The sequence below is a fragment of the Lichenostomus cassidix genome, chromosome 8 (genome assembly GCF_008360975.1).
Source record: "Lichenostomus cassidix isolate B80296 chromosome 8, HeHo_3.0, whole genome shotgun sequence".
NCBI classification, from domain to species: domain Eukaryota; kingdom Metazoa; phylum Chordata; class Aves; order Passeriformes; family Meliphagidae; genus Lichenostomus; species Lichenostomus cassidix.
Window position 1 is genome coordinate 22,057,397 of NC_139489.1, and position 23,150 is coordinate 22,080,546.

The 23,150-nt window shown below is 37.0% G+C and overlaps 1 protein-coding gene and 1 long non-coding RNA gene across 7 annotated transcripts in view; one reads left to right on the top strand and one right to left on the bottom strand.

Annotated features, from left to right (window-relative positions):
• The window catches only part of KCNT2 (potassium sodium-activated channel subfamily T member 2), a 116,131-nt gene that overhangs the window by 84,826 nt on the left and 8,155 nt on the right, over positions 1-23,150 (top strand). For 2 of the 6 annotated variants that reach the window (XR_014853821.1, XM_085068330.1), the window contains exons 18-28: positions 555-784; positions 1,441-1,657; positions 2,870-2,975; positions 3,200-3,372; positions 5,027-5,098; positions 7,717-7,851; positions 11,990-12,101; positions 15,162-15,263; positions 17,991-18,074; positions 19,456-19,584; positions 21,783-21,803. Coding sequence is in view for 5 of the 6 variants with exons in the window: in XM_085068330.1 (XP_084924456.1) it covers positions 555-784; positions 1,441-1,657; positions 2,870-2,975; positions 3,200-3,372; positions 5,027-5,098; positions 7,717-7,851; positions 11,990-12,101; positions 15,162-15,263; positions 17,991-18,074; positions 19,456-19,584; positions 21,783-21,803 (1,381 nt within the window). In the remaining variant the exon portion in view is untranslated. The remainder of the gene's footprint in view (positions 1-554; positions 785-1,440; positions 1,658-2,869; positions 2,976-3,199; positions 3,373-5,026; positions 5,099-7,716; positions 7,852-11,989; positions 12,102-15,161; positions 15,264-17,990; positions 18,075-19,455; positions 19,585-21,782; positions 21,804-23,150) is intronic. The other 4 variants (XM_085068332.1, XM_085068328.1, XM_085068327.1 and 1 more) reach the window with 4 other exon arrangements.
• LOC146434053 (uncharacterized) lies at positions 20,321-23,149 on the bottom strand. Its single transcript, XR_014853824.1, has 2 exons — positions 21,675-23,149; positions 20,321-20,587 (listed from the first exon to the last, which is right to left on the bottom strand). It is a non-coding gene; the product is annotated as an uncharacterized LOC146434053 (long non-coding RNA).

The window sequence follows — 23,150 nt, forward strand, 5'->3', positions numbered from 1 at the left end:
AGTATATTAGTATATATTTATCAAAATAAATATTTATCAAACCCTGAATGCTGGGTTTATTCTCATACTTAATCAAGGAAAGAAAGAGCGTTTTTTGATGTAATCCCTTATTTTCTATCAGTAATCAAATACATTTCTAAGAGTGAATCTCAAAAATGAATTATGAAAATGGTTCCCATTACATATAAATAATGGAACAATTTAACATGATTAATGATTTTTCATATCATATATCCATTTTTCTACTAATATTTTCCCCAAAAGGACTATTCATCTGACAGAAAAAAATCAACTAGAACAATGTTAGGAGAATATTATGGGCATTAAGAAAAACACTCAACTGCCTAGGAATTCATGAGCTCATAAAAACTGCTTGATTTGAAGTGGCCTATTTAGCAGACAACATTTTTCAAACATCTCTGTCATCCAGAAAGCTGCAAATTTTCATAATGTGCAAAGTATAAAAATATACCTGAGGTTCATTTTTGACAATAGAAATTCTGGTGTATGCAGGACTATGCAAAATGAACCATGCCTTTCCTTTTCTAATTAAGGTTTGGAGTCTGTCTGATTGGTGTTAGAAAGGAAGATAACAAAAACATTTTGCTGAATCCAGGTCCTCGATATATCATGAGTTCTACAGATATATGCTTTTATATAAATATCACCAAAGAAGAGAATTCTGCTTTTAAGAAGCAAGAAAAGCATAGAAAAAACCATGAATCAAAATTACCTTATCACGGAGCTTCTAGGTTACCAGTACACAGTATAATAGCCAGCATGGGTAAGTAAAAAAAAAAAAAACAATCACAACATATTCTTATCTAATGAATAGTGCATTTTAAAGCATCCTCATAAAATTTTAAGAAACTGCAATCATGTACAGAAAGAATTAATATAAAAACATTAAACATTTACCCTCATATTAAAAAAAAACCCCAGACAAACCAACAACAAAAAACCTAAACAAGTGGAAGTTGGTTCTCTTTTTCTTTTACTTGACAATGTGGAATGAAAGTACTTAAGACTGTTATATAAAAAGGTAATAATAAAGTAATAATAAATAATAATACTAAACAAGTGGATACATCATATGAGTGCTTCTTTGGCATTCATACCTGATTGTCTGTGGGAAGTTTTCATGAACTTCTTTCATTAAAAAGATGCCATTAGTAAAATCTGCAGGTTGTTGATGCATATAAATATGGACTCATTATATGAGGTATGATTTTAAAGAGGTAGCTAACAAGAAGACAGAGTAATTGCCAGAAAAAGTGCTACTTTCCTTGAGAGCAGCTTAAATATTTGTGCTGTTTCAATGGAATAAACCCAATCCGTGTAGCACTGCTGTCAGTCCTTTGCCACGTAGGCAGGGAATCCTCGCTAAATCCAGGAGTCTCGTGGAAACCCTTTGAGCAGGGAATGTTTTCCTTCCTACAGGGACTGTGGCCATCGACCTACAGGACACTGGGTGCCGCGGGCCCAGCGGGGCCAGCCTGGCGCTGCCCCCTGAGAGCGGCAAGGAGGGCAGGCGGCCCAGCATCGCTCCGGTGCTGGAGGTTGCAGACTCCTCCTCCCTCCACACCTGTGATCTGCTCAGTGACCAGTCCGAGGATGAAACCACCCCCTCGGATGAGGAAGTCTCTGCGGGTTTAGAGTAAGTAAATGCAATGGAAAATAACGGGAAGAGTTAATACTGTGTAAAAAAAACATCGATAAGCTTGTTTGAAATGCAGATCAATCTGAGAACTTGTAGGAAGCAAGCCCTACGAAACCCAATTATGGAATTATTCCCTTCTAGGAAATGCTAGCAGAATACCATAAGCCTACTTTGAAATCCAAAAACACCCAACGTATTAACTCTTCCATTTCCTGGACATTTTCTCCTTACAATTATAAAAGCTCTAGTCATGTCTTGCAATGGCCAATTTTTTTTAGTTCCTGTAATTATTAAGTCAGCATTCAACAAAACTGTAAACAGATAAGTAGTTTTGCCATGAGAATGCAGTGATAATCAGATATTCAACAGGCTTTTGAATGCTGGGACTGGATGTGTGACTTCAAAATGCAGGAATGACAAAAAAGCAGTACGAGACAAAATTATCACATCTAATTTAAAATGCTGTTTAATGTGTTGCCGAAAGTAATGATGCATTACTCAGATAAACCCAGAAGATTCAATCCTGTAACTGCTGTGCAGATGAGCCATTATGCTTATTGGGATTGCTGACAGGGGTGTTAAAACTGAATATTTCCAGCAGAGTTTCCCATCTCCACCAGTGGCAAGCACGAGAAGCCCCAGGGAAAATTATCAAGCTCCAGAGAAAAAAATTAATAGGAAAAGTCACCTTAAATGTGCAAACTGAAACACCAGGATTTAAAATGCCTCTTGTAAAAAAACACTAAGGCAAATTAGAAATTTCATCCGATCGGGAAGAGGATTTACCAGTTAGAATTTATTTCTGCCATTTTGAAAGTATGTTATTAAAGCAAAAAGGTAATGACTTCACTCATTCTTGGTAAGTGTTTGAAAAAAGAATTGGAGAAGGAAGAGCAGAAGTACAAATTCTATTTCCTTCCTTTTTTAACTTACAAGTTTCCAGTTCAAAACACTATGACAGCATATTATGATGCAACAGACTATTTTCAAAAACACAAGCAAAATTCCTTTAGTCCTCACAAGCATGGTAGCCTTCACTAATTGCAAAGCTGCAAATTATATTCCTTTGCCCTTTATTGAACATAGTTCATGTTGTGTACTTGACTCTGTAAAACTTGGACGTACGTATAAACATCCCATAAAATAGTTGTGTAGTCAGCTGTGTTTTTGGTAATTTTCTATACTGAAAAATGTTTTTTTCTTTTTTAGGTATGCCAAAGGCTATCCTCCTTACTCTCCTTATATTGGAAGTTCTCCCACCTTTTGTCATCTTCTGCATGAAAAAGTACCCTTCTGCTGTCTAAGATTAGATAAGGTAAAGGGAGTTTCTGTTTCTGAGAATGCTACATTCTCATTTGTCTCTTGCATCTGAGCAGAGCTAAATTCTGATTTCTACTTAGAGATGAAGGTTGTGCAGCATTTGCTAAAATTTTTTATTTTCTCCTTTTCATCACCAAGTGTTTATGTCTAACCAGGTCTATACTGAGTCATTTGATAAAATATTCACCTCCACTGAACTTGTTCCTACTTTGATTTTAGGGATGCCAACATAACTACTATGAAGATGCCAAAGCCTACGGATTCAAAAATAAATTGATTATAGTTGCAGCAGAAACTGCTGGAAATGGCTTATATAACTTTATTGTCCCTCTCAGAGCCTACTACCGACCAAAGAAAGAACTAAACCCCATTGTATTACTGCTGGATAACCCGTAAGGAGACTTTTCTTTGTCTCTGATAAGTTTTAAATTCATTTTACCATTACTTCAATAGATGACTACTTTTCATGTGGCCAACTGAAAATCAAAAACATTATGGCACACTTGTCTTTGAGAAAAGTTAGTGATAAAAAATAATACCCTATGGTCACTGTCATGTACAAAACTGACCTTTTATGGATGGTAAGTGGCTATAGTAAACTTAAATGTCCTTATTCTTCATACCTAGTGTTTCAGCTAAGTTTTTCTTAAAATTGCCCCCAAAAATGTGAGTGTTACTGCTAAAATTAAATAACTTCATAAACACTAAAAAAGCAAGCTGTGTAACAGTTTCACAGCTACATGACAGCACTAACCTACATAACACAATGCACTTTCTGGCCTGGACCAGTTAGGTATATTTTTAATAACTCTATGCTCAAAGTTAAACAGTTCTTTAAGCCAAGAGGACACCCACAGACATAGCTTATCTAAAATTACTTAAAGCTATGGATGAAAATTAAAACCTGCAGTATTGTTGTTACTTTTATATCTGTCTGGTGATTGGAATTCTTAGCATGTCTTGCTTTTAAAATTTCAGGCAAGTATGTCTCTGTCAAGACTAGTTCATTTATAATCTGGTAACGAATTAGTTTTTTTTTCTTTTTTTTTGTAACACTTTGGTTTAGCTCAGCTTCTTAAAATCACACTTTGAAAGACACAGAAATGGAGGTTAGCTGTACACAGAAAAGTAGAACAAGCTAAAAAGCAAAAGGTTTTGTAGGTTATGATTCCAGGGCTGACACTTCTCTTTGCATAGACCTGCTCCAGTTTAAGTGATTTTTTTTCTACAAAGGCTTGCTGTGAAGTGTCCCACTTTCCCTCAGGCAGCTCCTTGGTCACCTGTGTTTGCAAAACAGAAGGTTTTTGTCTAGGTGCTCTGGTGTACAGTGAATTACACAAATTGGGAGAAGCCTAAATGAGGCTAAATCACTTACTTGCAGTGTGAGAGCAAAGCCATGAGCACAGGGGTCCCTCTAGCGCCAGCTCCTTTTGCCAGCACAGTGCCTGACTTCACACACTTCAGTGCTGTTGTGACACTTTATGGCTAAACCCACTTTGGATTGATTAACATGAAGTAAAAGCTTTGCTTGCTAATTAAACCAACACCCTCAGTGTTGTCTCTGTATGCAGCATTTGCAGTGACTCCTCTGAAAGGGAGTAGGCTTGAAAGCAGGAGGTGTCACAAAACCCAAATGATGCTTTGATTTCCACTTCACATTTTAATTAAGAATTGTCAGTGCTTATTTTAAGTACTCCTAAGACATGCATTGGAGTATAACTTGGTAGTGTGTCCTTGACATCACTCATTCATTCTTATACTTGGAATTGTCCTGTGCCATAACATTTCTGATTTTATAAGTCCATTTATTAATATGAGCATGTTAATGCTGATCATTCTTTATGATCACAGCAAACTGTTGATTCACAGCTTTCTGAAAACCTATTTCCTGCTTAAACTGATATTATAATGCAAAAGTTTAAAGAAGTTATCTAAAAAAAACCAAAACAACCCAAACTAGCAGTTGATTGAAATATTGAAATATTTTAGAAGAGATGCTGCTGTTGTGATACTGTGTTTCATTTTGTAATTCCATCTGCTGCTTAGGCCAGATATGCATTTTCTGGATGCAATCTGTTGGTTTCCAATGGTTTACTACATGGTGGGCTCTATCGACAAGTAGGTGAAATAACTGTTAGAAAACTTAACTTTGTAGTCTCAGTGGTTTGTTGTGTGTATCGTCATTGCATGTTTTAGTGTGTGTGTGTTGTAGCTGGAGATGAGCTTTTTGCATGCATAGTCTGTGTCTGTGTGCTGTAATTTGGGATTTCAAATTTCTGATTTGTAGGGGATCTCAGAACTGAAAAGCATGACAGGGAGCACAAGTCAACATCTTCAAACACAAGATTAACACTTATTTAGGTGTGTCCATGTTTCTACAAATGAACAGGTTATAGCTCTGATTCTAGTGTCAATCTGCACTGAGCTATAACTTGCTGGAATTCATTGACTAGGGTTTTGTAAAGATAGCTACAGAATGTAAACAGTCTTGAATGTGTCCAACAGTCTTCATCTTCCACTACTTAAATTATCACTTACTCCTACATTTCTGTCGTCACCTCTGCTAATATATGTTTATGTATATAGGGTTAGCAACAGAGATTTAATATAAAAATCAGGCAGAAACCACAGAAGAGCAAGGACTCATGAGTATTTTAGTAAACTCCTCTGTGTAGAGTGTAAATTTAAAGAAAATAGGTTGCTTCACTACATAGTGAATACTGAATTGGGGCTACAAGCCCGTAATATTAATTCCCTGTGTAGAAATCAAAAAAACTTATTTCCTACTTATAATAGTGATAACAGTTACAGATTTACCTTGGTGATACCAGAGTCCTTGTGAGGTTTACAAAGGGTCTATGGAAATGTTTTTCACTTTACATTTTTTCCTCTAAAGCAAGAAAGGGTGGCAGGTTATTAATATCTACTACTTTCTTAGCTCTTAATTCCATAACAATTATAAAAAGAACCATAATGGCAGAACAATTAAATTTATACTCAAGAAGGAATACTCAAAGTATTCCAAGTAATTAATAACTCAGAGGTTAACCTGTTTTATTAATGTAGAAAATTAAACTCTGTTTAAATTTACTGAGTTTATTTCAAAATGGAAATCGCCAAATCCTTGCCTAATGGTGTTTTGTTGGTTTTTTTAGAACTGAATGCATTAAAAAAAATGAAGCATGTAGTCTTTGGAATAAGTGATTATACAGAATTCAAAAGTTCACAGTAATACCAGCATGAACTTCTGCATACTTTCTGACACTAAAATCACTTTGATTCCTGATGCAATAAGCAACAATAGTTTGTAGAGGGTTTTTTTGACAGCTTTCATAAATAAGAATACTTTAAAAAATATAGTTCACACATATTCCCTGTGTTTTCCTCACCATGTTTTTAAATCGTGTACAATGAATAGATCTGATCAGCTGTAGATAAGAAATACAGTGCAAACTATGCAAACTTCCCTTTCTTATTAAAGTGGCATAAATTATGTTTCCAAAGTACCACCTACTGCCTTTAAGTATCTAACATATTTATCATTTGGTCACCCGGAATAAAATGTCATCACATTAGGGGGAAAACAACCAAAGGAATTACTCTCATTTACCATTCCTTTTTTGTTAGAAGTAGATGGCTCACAGAAAAACAGCTTTACCAAAATTCATAGCAGAGACACACTTCATCAAAATATGTCAAGTAGTAGGTCCTGTTGCCCACTCTTTGGGTGTCAGCAATTTGAGATCTGTAATGGAACAGAATTCACAGTTGTATAGAAATCTAGTCAACCTTAAGAAACCTTTAGCTAGAGGTACCTGAGAACTAGAATTATGATACTTCCACATTAGCATTTTTCTAATTCCCCACAAGTCAGCTGAATGTAACTGCTAAAATAAGAATAGCTGTTGAGCTTATGAAACATTGAAATGCAGAAAATCTGGGTATTTCAGAATACACTGCTATTTTCAGGGATCAACTGAAAGTTTGAAAAAGGAGAAATACACATTGCTCAGAAAAGGTTTGGACTTCTACTTGTGCATTGAAGCTACTAGCATAGATCATATGCAATCAGTTTTGTTATAGTCAGCTATCAGTGATATTGCACAGTTTCAAAAATAATTATATTCTTCCAAAATAAGTTGTTAAAAAAACCCACCACACTTGTCAAAAGGTGCTTGGGGTCTGTGGCAAACATTGTTGTTAAAACAGCTGAAACATGCTTCATTTTGGAAACAAAGCTACAAGGCATGATGAGAACTGTAACTCAGTTGTCTGTGAGTGTTTTCTGTGGTTGGGCTTCACACAAACATTGTCCAACACTGCATAAAGTTTTAGCAGCTGCTCCTATAGGCATCCTTAGAACACTCCAACTCAGTTATTAACATTTGGAAACCAAAATAAAACTGTGGGAATGAGCAACCCGGAGCATTTATTTGGGGTTTTCTATTGCAAAAGTAACTGCAATGGAGCAAGTTGTTGCAGTGGGTAAGGCCAAAGTCATCCCAAATAATAGCTAAAGGCTTATTAAAAAAAAATTGAAATAAATTTATAATTAACAAATGAGAGGGACTGTAACAACCTACTGAAGTAGATTCTACTCTACCAATGAACTGAGATGTTATCCTTGATTATACAGAAGTTGTGTCGCTGATCTGCAAATGCCAACCATGGCTAATCTTTCAGGTGTTCCATATTTAAGTTGCTTGTGTCTTTCTCCCTCTTTCTCTTCACAAAAGCCTAGATGACCTATTAAGGTGTGGGGTCACCTTTGCAGCTAACATGGTGGTGGTGGACAAAGAAAGCACGATGAGTGCTGAAGAAGACTACATGGCAGATGCCAAGACTATTGTGAATGTTCAAACCCTCTTCAGGTAAGGCATTTTTGCAGTCCATCTACACATCCTCATTAATTTGGAAATACTTGATGCTTTTTGTTCAAAGAAATTACCTGTTTTATTCTACTGAAGTTTACCCTTACATGAATTTGTGTCTTATGTAGGCACACTTTTTCCCATCCTGCTTAGCAATACACTTAGAGTCCTGAGGTATTCTCCTGAACTCTCAGGAGATGAAATGCTTTGCATCCCAAAACTGTCCCAACTGTCAGGTTTACAGGAAGGAAAAAAAAGCTACTCCTGAAGACTTAGGACAAAAGATAGTTGAGAAAAGAAAATTCACAATAATTCTAAAGCCCATATGAAAAGCAGATTGTTCTAATGCTGAAAGGTAGGCAATGCGTCACTATGAAGTTAGTAGTAAATGTTCACATTTTGAATATTTAGTTTTGAACAAAAGTTAGATTTTTAAGCACATATATGCAACATTACATATGACAGCAACATAAGGAGAATCATGAGGGAATAAAACGATCAGTCTAGTAAAGAGGCTGAGGAGGTTGTGATGAGAAGCAAAACACTGAGATTTGTTGCTCTTTTGAGAACTCTCCTCATAAAGCCTTTGTGTTAAATATCTTGGTTAATGAGTATGAAAAAAATATGTCATTTCAGGCTGAGAAAAATATTATTTGCTTAATAAAAACACCACAAAAATCCCACATAGAATGAAACACACTACAAAATTAGCTGTGAAGTGCCTCCCTGATTTGGGGCTTGAGCCTAGAACTTCCTGGTCTTCATCTAATAAGACCTGGAAGAAAACTGAGTGTCATTCAATGTTGCTTTTATTGCAATTACCTGTCTTCTGTGTCAAGCCTTCCAGAAAAGAATGGAAGAGGTGCATAGCAGAAGTCTTTTGAACCTGTCAGTGGTTTAGAAAACTGAGCTCATTAAAATAGATGTATTTCAATGGAGCTTTTTTTGGTAAATGCAGCTCTGTGAGAATGCAGTTAAATGCTGTTTGCATTTCTGCATGTGCTCAAAAGAAGCAAAATCTGCATTGCACAAGAAACTTCAGTTCTGTCTTTTGCTACTATTCAGTTTCTGAATTGGTGCTAGTGCATAGGTGTGTGTTTCATAATCACACCCTCTAAATTTGGGGTTGAAATTATGATCAGATTTTATCTATGCATCACTCAGATCTACTCTTAACCACACAGTGCTAAGGCATCTCACCAAGGTTTTTCTCATTCACCAATTTGTCAGAAGTACAGTTTACCCCCAAATGGAAAAAGGAGTTGAACCAAAAACTAAAACTTGCAATATCCCAATTGGTTTTTCCCACAGCTGTGTTCAAGTTTGTAAAAGATCATAGTAGGACACTATATACCACAGGTTTGCAATTACACTCCTTCAGTTGTCTTGCACAATGTCTGCACTAGATGGCAGCTTTAACTCGTGTACAAACTCTGTGTCTGGTTCAGTATTGTTTTAACACTGCATGTTTACAGTCAAAGTAAATTACAATAAATACCTTGGGTTTAAGACTTAACAATACTTTTTCATAAAACTTTGTAAACTTTCACAAATAGCATATTGTGTAAATTGGTCTTCTGTTTTTTTCCATAGAACATGTACAATAGTTTCACTACATTTTTATATTATATAAAAGTTGTAGAAATAAGTAAGCTTTGGGAAGAAGCATAAGGTAGAGGCATTTACCTCTTCTACAGAATAAACTAAAATCATTGCACCAAGGTAAATGGTTTCATAAATGACCTTTAAAAATATATTGAAACCTTTTTTGTTACTTCTTAGTAGCTCATAATATGAGAAACTAATGAAGAAAAGACTGCACATGGTAGAGAGCAACAACACTTTACACAAACTGTAGTGCTAAAAAATGATTTTTAACCACTGGATCTTACACTTGCTGTTCTCAATTATACCACGTCATTGCAGAAGATCCCACTGGAGTCCCACCAGGTGAAATCATTCAGAGGATGGAGGCTAATCTAACCATCCCTGCTGGGAGTTACTCAGGCCTGAAAAAGCCATGAGAGTGCTGCAGTAGTGTCTGGCCTAGGCTGGCAGTTCCCTAACACCTGTTCTGACATTATTCCCTGATTTACATCAATTAGCAATCCTGCTCTGCCAGGAGAGTGTGCATTGTTTATCAGGATAGGGTTATTAGCACCTTTAGGGCTAGAAGCTGTGCCATACCAATTAAAACTGTGACACAGCACCAGCTTATCTGATATAGGAGTAAAGACGTGTGACTCAAATGGGCACACTGACTAAGAAAGAACAAGTTATCACATCTTAAAAATAAAAGGAGAAATTAATAGACTTGGACTATGCCTTAAGATGCTTTTCACTTTTTAAAATGAAATAGGAAGCCAACAATTGAGTCCCTGTAGACAGTTGTTAGTCTGCCTCAGAAAAACAGTGGGTTTCTTCAGGCAGTAGGTCTGTACTGCTATAAAGTTTTATTAGCTAACCTCTTAAAAGCTATGTTTCAAATCCTGCAGGAAGCTTATTGACAGCAGTGCACCTAACAAGTCAATATTTTGCCTGGTATCTAACTGTCAGCACCAATTTTAGAGATAAACCAAATGAATGAGGTGCTATGATGGCATTGTGTTGTTTTCTTGGTTGATCATTTTGATTCAGGAAAGAACTAAATGTCTCTCTTGCTTGTCTGATTTCCAAATATGAGTTCAACAGCAAGCCATGCCTCCCATCAGGCTGATGGGAGCTTTCTGTACCCCACCCAGTCCTTTTTTACTAGAATGGGGTAGAAGAGAGGGATCTTGCCCAGAAGGAGCCTGCTCCAGTGCTGAAAGCTAGCAGGCAGTGTGCCTGACACCCAGGGCTAATCTGTCCCTGACCACCTCGAGAATAATTTCCCCTAATTCAGCTAAAAGGCGCTCATAAGTAAAATATTTTACCAATAGCAGTTTTGAAACTGATTTCCTAATATACATCAGTTTTCATATCTTGGTGATAAACAAAACCATCTTTAACAGAAACCTAGTAGCCTGTCAAGTTGTATATATTTTATCATTAGAACAACTTTTATTTTGCTATTACTCCTAATTCTGAATTCAGTTGTGTTAATTTTCAAATATAATATGGCATTAACAAAGACTGGCAGATAGTCCAGATATACATTTCCCCACCTTTAGGCTCTGCTTGAATTGTCATTTCAGTGAAATTTCTGCCTGCAAAAGTGAGGGAAAAGGACAAGACTTGTGCAAAGCTACACTGAATTCCATTTGACACTACCTTACTAAATCCTCCTTCCATGATAACCAAGACAGAAGCCACATCAATGATGTAATTACTACTACAATTATCTATTGTCAAGTGTAGATAAGTACTCTCAGGATCAGCATGAGAGGCAACAAATGCACATCTCATTTTCTGACATGAATCTATAGAAGAAATACCCAAATATTCCAAGTTGTTTAGTGTTTAAATAGCATAAACCATTATTTTCTTTCTGTTTCTTGGAACTCTGAGTGCTGAGAGCTAATAAAGGTCCTTATTCTGCTGCTTGAAAATCTGTGTAATTCAGCCAGTTCACAGTTGAGCTTTCTTCACTGCTTTTTCTTACTGAAAGCCTGAATTTGTGTTAAGTTATAAATATTTTGTATATGTAAATATTTCAAAGTGAGAACATAAGTATACATAAACATACATTTTCACAGCAACTCCCACAAGTGTCACTTTTCATCTATATTGCTCAGACTGTAGTCACAGCATACAAACAGAGCTCAAGAAAGAAAGATTAACTGGAAAGGGTACATAAATCAGTAGCAGTTTACATGCAACCAGGTACTAAGTGCAAGCTTTATACTTTTGTATTTTTTGTTGTTTCCTACAGATTTGTGATATTGTCACAGCAGTCATTAAATAAAACCTCTGATAATAAAATTAAGTGGTTTCTTTCTAGCATTCAAGTAGTTTGTGAGCTCACTGTGTATTTCTTAGTGAATTCCACAGTGAATGTTTGTATTTTCCTCTGCTGTTGTACCATTGGGCCCAAACCCACCACAGGTGTCAGGGACTGCATTAAAAACATGGACATGAGCACAAGCTGTAGCATTATGTAGAGCCTTACATTTGTGAATTGTTATAATTATAACCATTACATTCTTTTAAAATGCAGATTGTTCTCCAGCCTAAGCATTATCACAGAGCTAACTCACCCAGCCAACATGAGATTCATGCAGTTCAGAGCCAAGGACTGCTATTCTCTTGCTCTGTCCAAATTGGAAAAGGTAAGGAAATTTGCCTCCCCTCACCTTCACTTTAAATGTTACATTTCTATTCCTTTCTCCAGTTTTGTAACTGATTTCAAAACCAGTGGAAACAGTGAAATGATCTATGGCTGTTGAGCTGCTGTAAAAGATAATTTTTTTCAAAATTCTACCCTCATTCAAGAATAAAGTTCGATTTGATTTCCTCACTCTACAATATAATACTAATCACCCAACTCTCTGGTGAAATTTGCTCAAGGAAAATGAAATATTTTTGGATAATTGAATATTTAGAGCTAATGTAGTTGTCCAAGAGACTGACACAGGCAATTAACATGGAACATCTTTTAACTGACTAAACACTTAAAACATACAGCTTTTATTGTAATATATTTTTAAATTCCATTTCACTGTAAAGGCACTATAAGCATGTCCTGTGTAGACATTTCTGTATATCTGTGTGAGATATTGGCACTACTGTGACAATTTGAGAACAGCAATTATTCTCTATCAGAGGGCAATCCTAGTGATGATAAGGACAGCGACACTACTTAAATGTGAGATAAAACCTTCATATTCTATATATTAACATGCGTATTTGACATTTGCAGACCGTGGAACTGTTTGGCTGTAGGGAGAGAATTTAAATTTAATTTGCTTGTTCAAAACACTATTGCTAAAACATTAGATGGAGCATAGGAAGTATTATTGTGCATCTGTTTAACTCTGTAAACTCAAGGATAATCCTCTTTTCCCCAGATCTTCACTGGTGATCTGACCTACCCGCCTCTGCACTCCCCAAAACTTACAGTATTAGTATTACCTTAATGATATTTCAGCCCATTTTCTTGGTTTGTGAGAGACAAATAATATCACTGTGACAGTCTTCAAGGGCAGAAATCCTTCACTCCAGTCTTTTCTTTCTCCCCATCAATCTATCAGTCAGTAGGATTGCTAGGTTTTCTTGTGTAGCCTTCCAATCTGTGCAACTCAGATATCTTACATAGCTGGGTGAATTTGAATTAATGCCAAAATCATTACTATTATGCAGATTTTAACATAATTTTCATTTCTTAGCTGTACCATAAATTTCCCAGATTTTGGGAATGTCAGAGAATTTGCTATTTACTGTATAATATTGATGTAGCTGATTTAATATATACTTAATAGAAAAGAGCCTTCTCATAGAACTTACCTTCCCAGTCCAGTTTCTTACAGAGGAATTGAATTCTGCAAAAATTTAGCCTGTGTAAATGAGACAGGATAAGGACGAGAAATAAAGCTTTTACTCAGTTGAATATCACACTTACATGTTGACCACAAGATGTAAGTATCTGGGTGGCCTTTTGGGATTTTTTACCTTTGCATTTATTTAGTAGCATGAAGGCTTCATCTTATTTAGGTGATGTTCTGCAAGCACATAAGCTGGAGAACTGTGAGGAAAAATGAGGAAAGCACATGAGCTGGAGAACTGTGAGACAAAAGTTGTTGCACAAAGAGAGGTGCCCTTTTGCAGCAGGAGGCTCAGCTTTGTTTGGGTTATGCCATCCCCACTACCCATTAAGGTTTGCACCTGTGGCTCCTCCATTGCACCACTTGCTCCCTCTGTGGGAAATCCATGAAGTATAAGCTGAAACTGGCTGGAATCTGCATTGCCAGTTTTATTCAGGGCAACAAGGGCCAACACCTGCATGGGGCCTTCAAGACTGTTCCAACCTAACTTAATGTCTTGGTGTGTTATGACTGACAGGGTTTTTTAAATTATTGTTAACATATTCCCTTAATCCAATTCCATTTGGATTCTGGAGTACTCCATGGGCTGTCTACTTCAATGCAGTGAAACCAGCATTTTTATCTCATTTCTTTCTTGCTTTACATAGGCTCCTTCATTTTTCAAGCAAATGTTCTGGAAATACTTAAAAATGTTTTAACTTCTTCACTTCATTTTTATTAATTTATTGTGCAAATGTAAAGTTGTGAAGATAGGTTGGATACTGAACATTTAATGAACTTCCTATCCAAACTATGCTCTGCTGAAATAGAGGTAGATAAATTATCTTTAAAAAGCACATTTTCTTCATTGCTGTTGCAGTTGCCTGCTGTTGATATTTCGCAGTCATTTCATCTTAACATTTGCAGGGAGAACTTCACAGGTGGTGCTGTAGTTCATTTGATGTTTCAGAACTCCCTCATGCAAAATGAAAGGCAATTAAAAACTCCAGTAAAAATTACCTAAAGCAGTCAAACATGCAGTTTCTTGTTATTTCTGCATTAAGGACGTCCTTTTCAGAAGGACTGAAAACGTCAGGCAAGTTGCTTTGAGGTAGCACTGAAACACACTTGCAAAATTGGCTTTTCAACCTAATGGGCTGCAGAAGACAGATACACAAATAAGATGTCCCTCTGCTGTTGCAGCTGCAACTTGTCTCATTTTAGAGGTAACTAAAACTGACAGTAAACTCAGCACTGATACAGGAGGAGAAAGCAGTGGCCTTTATACAACAAAGAAAAGGAAAAAAGTAACACCCACACTCTATCCTTAAAATCTATGTTCTCCATTTGTCTTACCTAAATAAAAAATGAAGTAACAGCTCCATCTTTCTTGAAAGAAAGGGTTTGCAATGTTTTAGATAAGATTCACACTTAAATTTGCTATGGGGCTTTTTTCCAGGTAAATACTGCAGGTGTTAACTGCAGGATAAAAATTCTAGAGCTCTAAGTGATCATTTTGAAATAAGTACAAGTTCCTATATCTTTTAATCAAACCAATCCTGTGATTTTTTTTAATCTTCCACAGAGATAAGCGCACAGATGTTAGGTGAGCAGAAATCTATCTGGGATGGCCCAGTATATTTGCAGTGGTTTGCACACAGCCAGGCTGCTTTTTTAACCTTCAGTTAACCTCCTATTTCTTGTCTCCTTTTTTTTTTTTCTTTAATATAATTCAGTTATTAAGCAGATTTGAATTAATGCTAATAACAAACAATAATGACATATGAGATAAAAAAGAGTTTGTTCCTCTTATTACTGGTGTCTTATTTTATATAGGGCCCTAACAATTATTTTTTAATTCCTTTACAGAAAGAGAGAGAGAAGGGATCTAATCTGGCATTTATGTTCCGACTGCCCTTTGCTGCTGGCAGGGTTTTCAGCATCAGCATGTTGGATACACTGCTTTATCAGGTACTATGAACAGTAGTGGGACTTATCTCAACACAGATATTAGCACCCATTTGATTGTACTTAATTGATGACTGTATTTTCCTACATAGGATCCATTAAGGTCTATCTATACCAGAAACAATTAATGTCAAAAGATAATGGAGCATGCTCCACATGATGAGTTCAGTTATCATCCCAAAATCACCCTGTGATTGCACAAAATCTGATGTTACATAATATAATATAATACTGTTTATTTACCTCTCCACAGTCTAATAGCTTTGATAGGGCATACATAAATTACAGATTATACACACGAATAATGCTTGTATTCTGCAACAAAAAGGCAATGCCCTTTTCCACAGAGTTGTGTCCCTAACAGCAGAAAGGAACAGCATTACTTTAATGTGTAATTTGTTAGTCTCCTGCATTTACTGATAAAGGCCTCAATTACTTCATAGTGTCCTGTCCTCTTACTCATGTTGACTAGACATCCAGAGGAACAATCATTATATTGTGAGTAAGCCATTCTTGCCCTAACAAAGAATATACTCAGTGGTTACAAAGAGACAGTGGGGGAAGAAAAGGCAGCAGTTCAACCTTGGTGCTCAGAATCCAGGAAGTAATGATGACAATGAGAATAAGGGAAGGGCAATAGCTTCAGAGAGTTGAAGAAAAAAATATCAAGAGAATACAGAGTCACGGCAAACGAAAGCAGTAGTTGCTAGTTTCAGGGTGGAAAACAGGACAACAGTGCTCACCCTTCCGCAGTGCCCATGTTCTGCACACTCAGATACAGCAGGATGCCCCAGCAGCAGCCCCCAGCACTGTCCTTCAAGGATCAAGGCACACAGCATCAGCAGGAACACCACCACGGCCCACATCATCTGCTCACCTGAGCAGCCTCCTGCTTTGCCTGTACCTAGGGATAGCCCGTGGATGCTTTTGTATTCAGGTGGAAAACATCCTGGTGGGGAAATTAATTTACTCGGTAATTTGGTGCATGAAAGGTGTTCTTTCATCGCAATTCTGCTTCCAAATAAATTCCCTGAAGGCAAATTCATCGTAAATAGAAAAATTCCTGGAGCTAAACTTCTCTCAAGAAGTCATTAATATATAAGCTGGTCATGTGTATGCACATAGATATTATAAAGTTCTAGAAATCAATGTATTTGCATATAAAACGTCTTCATAATCATGCCCCAGAATATCAACATCACATACCACAAAATTAAAAGAAAATAAATCTAAGACACATATAAAGAAACAGTTCTGTCATCATCAACAACTCCTGCCAGCACATTAATAACCTCAATATTTTATATTTGCTCCTAGACATGAACAATCATGCTATGACATGACAGAGTAACACCATTCACCAGGAAGTGTTTAAAACAAAGAGCCTCACGTGCTCATTCTCACTTAAATTCCACCTGTCCTTCCTTCAAACTCCGACTGCTTTTAAGTGAACTGTTATTTTTCTAGAATTATCTTTCTTATTCCAAGTTACAAATTCTATGACAGCAACTCTTTGTTCTTTTTCATGGTCCCATTTTTTGTACAAGCTCTTTTTCTCCTGCATTCAAGGAACAGAGCAAATGACATGGGGAACATCAGGATTCAGCTTTCCATTTTAGGCAAAAAGAAAAGCCTTTAGGACAGTGACTAAAAAATGGAAACTTGGGTCTTGCAAATCCTGGTGCATACACTAGTTAATCTGATGAAAATTCCATGGCAGAAATGATGCAGCCAAGATAACAGAGAAGTTTAATTTGAATAAAAACAACTTTCCTCAAGGTGCTCCTTGGTGCTTAGCCCATCACAACTGGAAGATTACCAGTATGAAAATTAAAGTAGTCGAATCACTGTGTATCAAATGAAATCTGTCTAGCTTCTGAGTTTGAACAAATCCAGATTCTGTAACTCTGAAGGATTTATGTAATACCTCTGTGAGGTATTTCTTTGTAAAAACCTCTTTGTTAGCCATGCATTTGCATGAAGCCAGCAGAGCTCCCGTGTGTTGAGTTCCATGGACTGGAATGGTGTCCTGTTACACCTAAGTCCAGGTGCCAATGAACAGCTCAACCACAGCTAGAAGAGCACCCACATGGCCCTCTGATTCCAGCAGCCCAACCCAGGAGGAGAAATATTCGTGATTTTAGCTGATCTAATGTCTGTCCTGGCCTTAGTCTACACTTCTGCATTAAGCTGATTTCTACCTTTTAACCAATAGCAACACTCTGTTTAGCAGAGCAACAAGCCTGGTCTGAGACAAGCCATATCAACCCTTAAAAACCCTTCAGATTACTCATTTGAATTAAAATAATAGCAGTTTCACCTCAGAGGTACCCACTGAGGACTGCAGACCCATCTAACACGTGCCAGCATTTCCTCTACACAGAGGAGTTCATTATAATTTCACACCTAGTAGGGCTAACACCTCACTTCCACTGACACATTCATCTTTGCTTTTGTGGTGCCTTGGTGTTCTGAATCCTGTATGTACATTGCATGCACATGCAGAGCCAATTAAAAGAACCCTTATTTTATAAGTAAATTCAGCAAAAAGGGATATTTCTGATAATCACTGTATTTCTACAGTGATTATGATACTTAAAGAGATGGACTGTAAACACACAGATGTATAATTTCTTTGAAATTCACACATGGTGCTGATTGTTACCTACTCATCTGTTCATTAAAGGTTTTTTCTTTCTTTTCTGTCTCTCCTGTTAAAAATTCTTGCAGTCATTTGTGAAAGATTATATGATTTCTATCACAAGACTTCTGCTGGGACTTGACACCACACCAGGATCTGGGTTTCTTTGTTCTGTAAGTTATTAAAAAAAAAAAAATTGTACCAGAGAAGATTCTGTACTGTCTGCAAAATACTTCAGCTTTCTTTGTATGGCATTTCCTTTTTCGAAAATCCAAGAAAGGCCATCTGTTTCCTTTTTCACCAGGGAGAAGACAAGGAAATTAAACAGAAAACATACCGATTTTTAGTTCCATAGTAAAAAAAATCTCCTCAAGAAAAAATAATACATTATATAAAGTAGAAAATTGGAAAGTCAGGAAAACAAAAGAATTGTGCATTTGATATGAGATAGCAATGGCAGTTCAGCAACCAATTTTAAAACTAAGTGTATAAAACCCAGGGAGTACTACCTGTATTGTACAGCCTCGCCAGGACTTACAGTGCTGTCTCCCAATACCCATTCCTATCACAGGTAATAAAGTTTTTACATAAAGATAAGATGTATTACATGACTAGGAATTGTAGTTAAAAAGTCTTTGTGTTTTTATATATGTCAGTATTCCCAAATGCAATTTAAATGTGTATATACTCTCACAAAAAAAAACCAAACAACTGAAGTTATTTTTACTAAAATAAACCCTACCTTTCTGTTTTCTCCCAGGTGAGTAAACAGATCATACCCCAGGTGGTAAACAGATCAATACAAGTTGAGTTATTTACAAGTTGCTTTCTGGAGATCTATAAAGAACTGCAGGAAGTTACCAATGATGGTTTAGGAAAGTTGTTTAAATAAAAATTATGTATTTCTTGGTCAATCATTAGGCTTCATTACAGTGAATGTAAGAACACTTGAAAGTACAATTGAATCTCTAAAAAGGAACTCATATATCTTGAAATAAAGCTACTAATGAAATAAGCGAACTTCATTTAAGACTTTCTTATGTCACTTATGCTTAGTGTATTACTTCCTGGCCACTCCCTTGTCCCCACATATTCACCCTGCAGTCTGGTGGACAAAATTAAAATTTGAAATACTTAGGGCACTCCAGTCTGTCCACACCAGCTTCTTATTGCTGCCAAAATTTAGTTTATTCATTTATATTCTAGTCAAATATACATACTGGGTGAAGGCTGCATGTAAGTTTTAAGTAATCTTAAACCAAGACCAGAAGTTCAAAATGCTGAACTGCTTCCACTGCAATGCCTTTTAAATGAGGAGAAAACAAACAAACAAACAAAAAAAAAAGACCAACAAAAAAAACCCCAAAAAACCAAAAAAAAAAGTCTTGCAAACTCAATAGAAGTTACAGATTTGCTGTGGAGCAAAGGTGCAATACTGCAGTAAGATAAGTACCAGCTAGTATTTAGTTTTAATTTTTTTTCATGAGTAGCATAGTGAATAAGTGATAAGCCCTCAAGAGTTAAAAGTCCTCCTTCCTATTATTATTTGCTCAGATGAAAATCACAGAAGAGGATCTGTGGATTAGGACATATGCCAGACTGTATCAGAAACTTTGTTCCTCAACAGGAGACATTCCAATTGGAGTGTACAGGACAGAATCCCAAAAGCTCACAACATCCGAGGTGGGTCAGTTTATTGTATTTTTTGTGGGTTTGGCTGCAGAGCACCCGAGGCCTCTGCTGACACATGGATGGTCATGCTAACTGGGCTGAGCCCAAGGCTCCATGAGTGCCCAGAGCCAGTGGACACATGGGCTTGGATTCCTGTGCTCTCCTCCCTAATGCTCTCATTCCCTAATGGATGGATGGGAAACAAGGGCATGGCCATTACCTGCTTTGTGGTCACTAATGGCAGAGTCTGTCACAAACCCTATAAACCATTCCCTCTGTCACTTGTGTCAACAATGCCAGGTGGCATTTCACCATTCACGTGACTTTCTAATTCCTTCACTTGTTGCTAATTTTTAGTCAGTCTTATTACAAGTATTGTGGGATCTCTCCAAATTTAGCTGCCAAACAATGGTAATTCTTTTATATATGTATTTCTGTGTTTGCTACCAAAATGTGTACATTTCTCCATCTCTCTGTATACAAAGAACGACAAAAATATTTTTTCCTGACTATTTAACATACTTTTTTGTTTGGGCAGCTTTGATTTCTGTCATGTGTTATCCATTTCTTTATGTGACCATTAGTACTGCTATCTCATTAAACCATGGCTTTAAAATGGTACAGTGAACAACAATCCTCCCCTTTCTTCTAAAATACTCAGAAATAGTTTACACTGATTTCCAAGAGAGGCAATTTGCTTCTTTTCTTCCGTATTTCAGAAAAATATTAGAAAGCATTAAGGCACACAATACTTAAATGCAAAATTTATTCCTGAGGGAGTACGAACATTCAGCTGAAGCTAATTTTTAAGAAAGGGTGGCAAAAAGCTGTGCAAGATTCCCCCAGTTCACTGGTGCATCTCTTTGTGGACCAATGCTATCTCTGCAGGTGGCTTTTCCAGATTAGCCAGTGGATTGTGTCACTGCAGTAATGTCAGCTGACTTTTCAACAATTAGCAGCCTTAACATGATCCATCAAAATCATTCTTTGGAGAAGGATGTAGTCAGCCTCACTGCTAATATGAAAAAGAAGTCTGTCATAGCTTTCCACAAAACAGGGCATACCAGATTTTAAGAATTCATTAAATAAGGATAAAATTCATGGCAATGCTTTATTCGTACGTTCAGGGCTGGCTATTGAACTCCAGGTCCAAAAAAAGAAAATGAGGAGTTCTGCTATTACTTCCTACCAGTTTTCACAGGTAATCTTATGAAGAATTTCACTTAAATCAGGTAGAGGAGTAAGGAGGGGAGGTTGGAGAAATCTCCTAGTTAAGTTTTCACTTGGACAAATATGGAAGAATGACACTCCTCATTTATTAAGTGACGAAAAAGCAGTTGGTGGTCTCTTTAAGCTAAAGGCTCTGAATGCAGACCCCTGGTGGTATTTTCACACAAATACTTTTGTTATTTCTCGTTTAGTGAGTGAGAATTTGTGCAACCTTTCCCCTCTAGAGAGGGGTAGGGAAATCTCCCCTCACCTACCTCTTCCTAGAATACAAAAAAGCAACATCTCACTCTGCATCTGTGGCTTTTATAGATAGATACCTACAAATGCAGAGATGCTGATAGCTCTACTCTTTCTGCAAAGTGTTTGTTTTGAAGTTAAAGGAATGTTTGACTAATTTCATTAGTGAAATATTAGCATGGATTATCATTTCAGCTTTTCAATACATTAAGACAGAAAAATGTCATTGGATGAGATCTTTAAAATGGAAATCAGAGAAGAGTAAATTGCTGATTTTACTCAGGAGCTAGGAACTTCTAACCAAACATAAGAAACTAAATTTGTAGTACACATACCTGGGTGTTGTCATAATAGGTAACTTGAGTCATAAGGACAAAATAGGCCAATATTAATACTTTTATATGTACAGTTTATCCTTTGACACCCACTTTTTCACTATGCAGATGAGAAACCCTCACTTCACTGACAGATATTCATAATTTCTTTAAAAATAAAGCAAGTTTTCAAGGAACCAGTAACTAAATAACAAGTGAATCTAGCCTGCCTCTCAATGACTGTCACACCTATGACCCAAATAATTTCCATTACATAAAAAAAAAAATATAAAAAAGCAATATGAAATCTTTTCTCATTACCTGTGTGGCTGATTTTCTGTGGCTCCTGTTGAACGGTCCATATTTGTTTCTTTAGATTCACTTCTGTTTAAATTGTCTTTTGTTTTCTTTTTCCCCTTCCTTTGTCAGTCACGAGAAATGGCTTCACAAGTAAGTATTTTCTTATTGTCTGCCTGTTTCTGGGTGTCCTGGTTTAAGCAAGACCCACACAGCTGCTGGCTTCCTCTCTCCCCCCAAGGTGGGATGGGGAGAAAACTGAAAGGCTGAAAGTGAGAAATCTCATGGGTTAAGATAAAGGCAGTTCAGTAAGTTAAGTGAAAGTTGTGTGTGAGAGCAAAGCAAAATAAAGAATTTGCTCACATTTCTGATGGGCAGGGAGTGTTTAGCCATCTCCAGCAAAGCAGGGCTCCATCAGGCACAGCTGGGAAGACAAGTGCCCTAAGTCCTCCCATTCCATCACCTTCCTGCAGAGCACAGCACCATAGATAAGGGATATCACTTTGGTCACTCGGGATCAGGTGTCCTGGCTGTGTCCCCTCCCAGTTCCTGTGCTCCCCCCAGCCCACTCGCTGCTGGGGGGAGAAGGAGAAGAGGCCTTGGCTCTGTGTAAGCACCACTGAGCAGGAACAGAAACATCCCATCCATTAGCAACACTGTATCACAAATCCAAAATGTAGTCCCATACAGGCTGCTGTGAAGAAATGTAACTCAATCCCAGCCAGAAACTGTACATTAGGTTAAATAGTGGGAATAAAATCCAAACAGAAAATGGAATTATGCAATGGATCACCCTTGAGTAAATGGATCTTAAAGCAGCACTGTTCCAGACACGAACATCTTACTAAAAATCTGAAAGCTAACAGACTGGGACTTCCAAAGAAGCGCAGAATTCTGGTTCCTTCTGAGCCTATTCCTGTTGAATTCTGAAGAGAGCAAATCAGCTTTACTGTGTAAAGATTATCTAGTGAAAACCTTGATCTTAAACACCTTAAATGCTAGTGGATAGAAAATCCACAAGTTTATCATAGAAGGAATATGTGGCTGTGCTTAGCAATGCTAAACTCAAAAATGCTAAGCAGCTTTTGGAGCAAAAGAGCATTTCTAGAACCCTAGATGCAATTAAGGGCTCTTGGTATGCAGAGCAGGAAAGTTTGGTTAATATAGATCTTGCAGTGAGATAAAAACAAGGCACTGCTTCAGAATGGAACAGGTGAAACTCCACGTTGAAACTATTTCACATTTTACACACAGCTCCCAGGGAGCAGCAATACAAGGAAGCAAAGATCTAAAGTTAATTGATTTTGGCCTTATCACCACAGACATCCTCATCATCTCAAATAGGAACTCCGGTGTGTCTGTCACAGTGTCACTGGTCACACATGTTTGGCAGCACAAGTGAGCAATCACACCCTTTAGGGCACACAGTGGGATCCATAAGACAGGGACCTGCCTTTAAAAAAACAAAAAGCAAACAAAACTGACAGTTTAAAGGCAAAT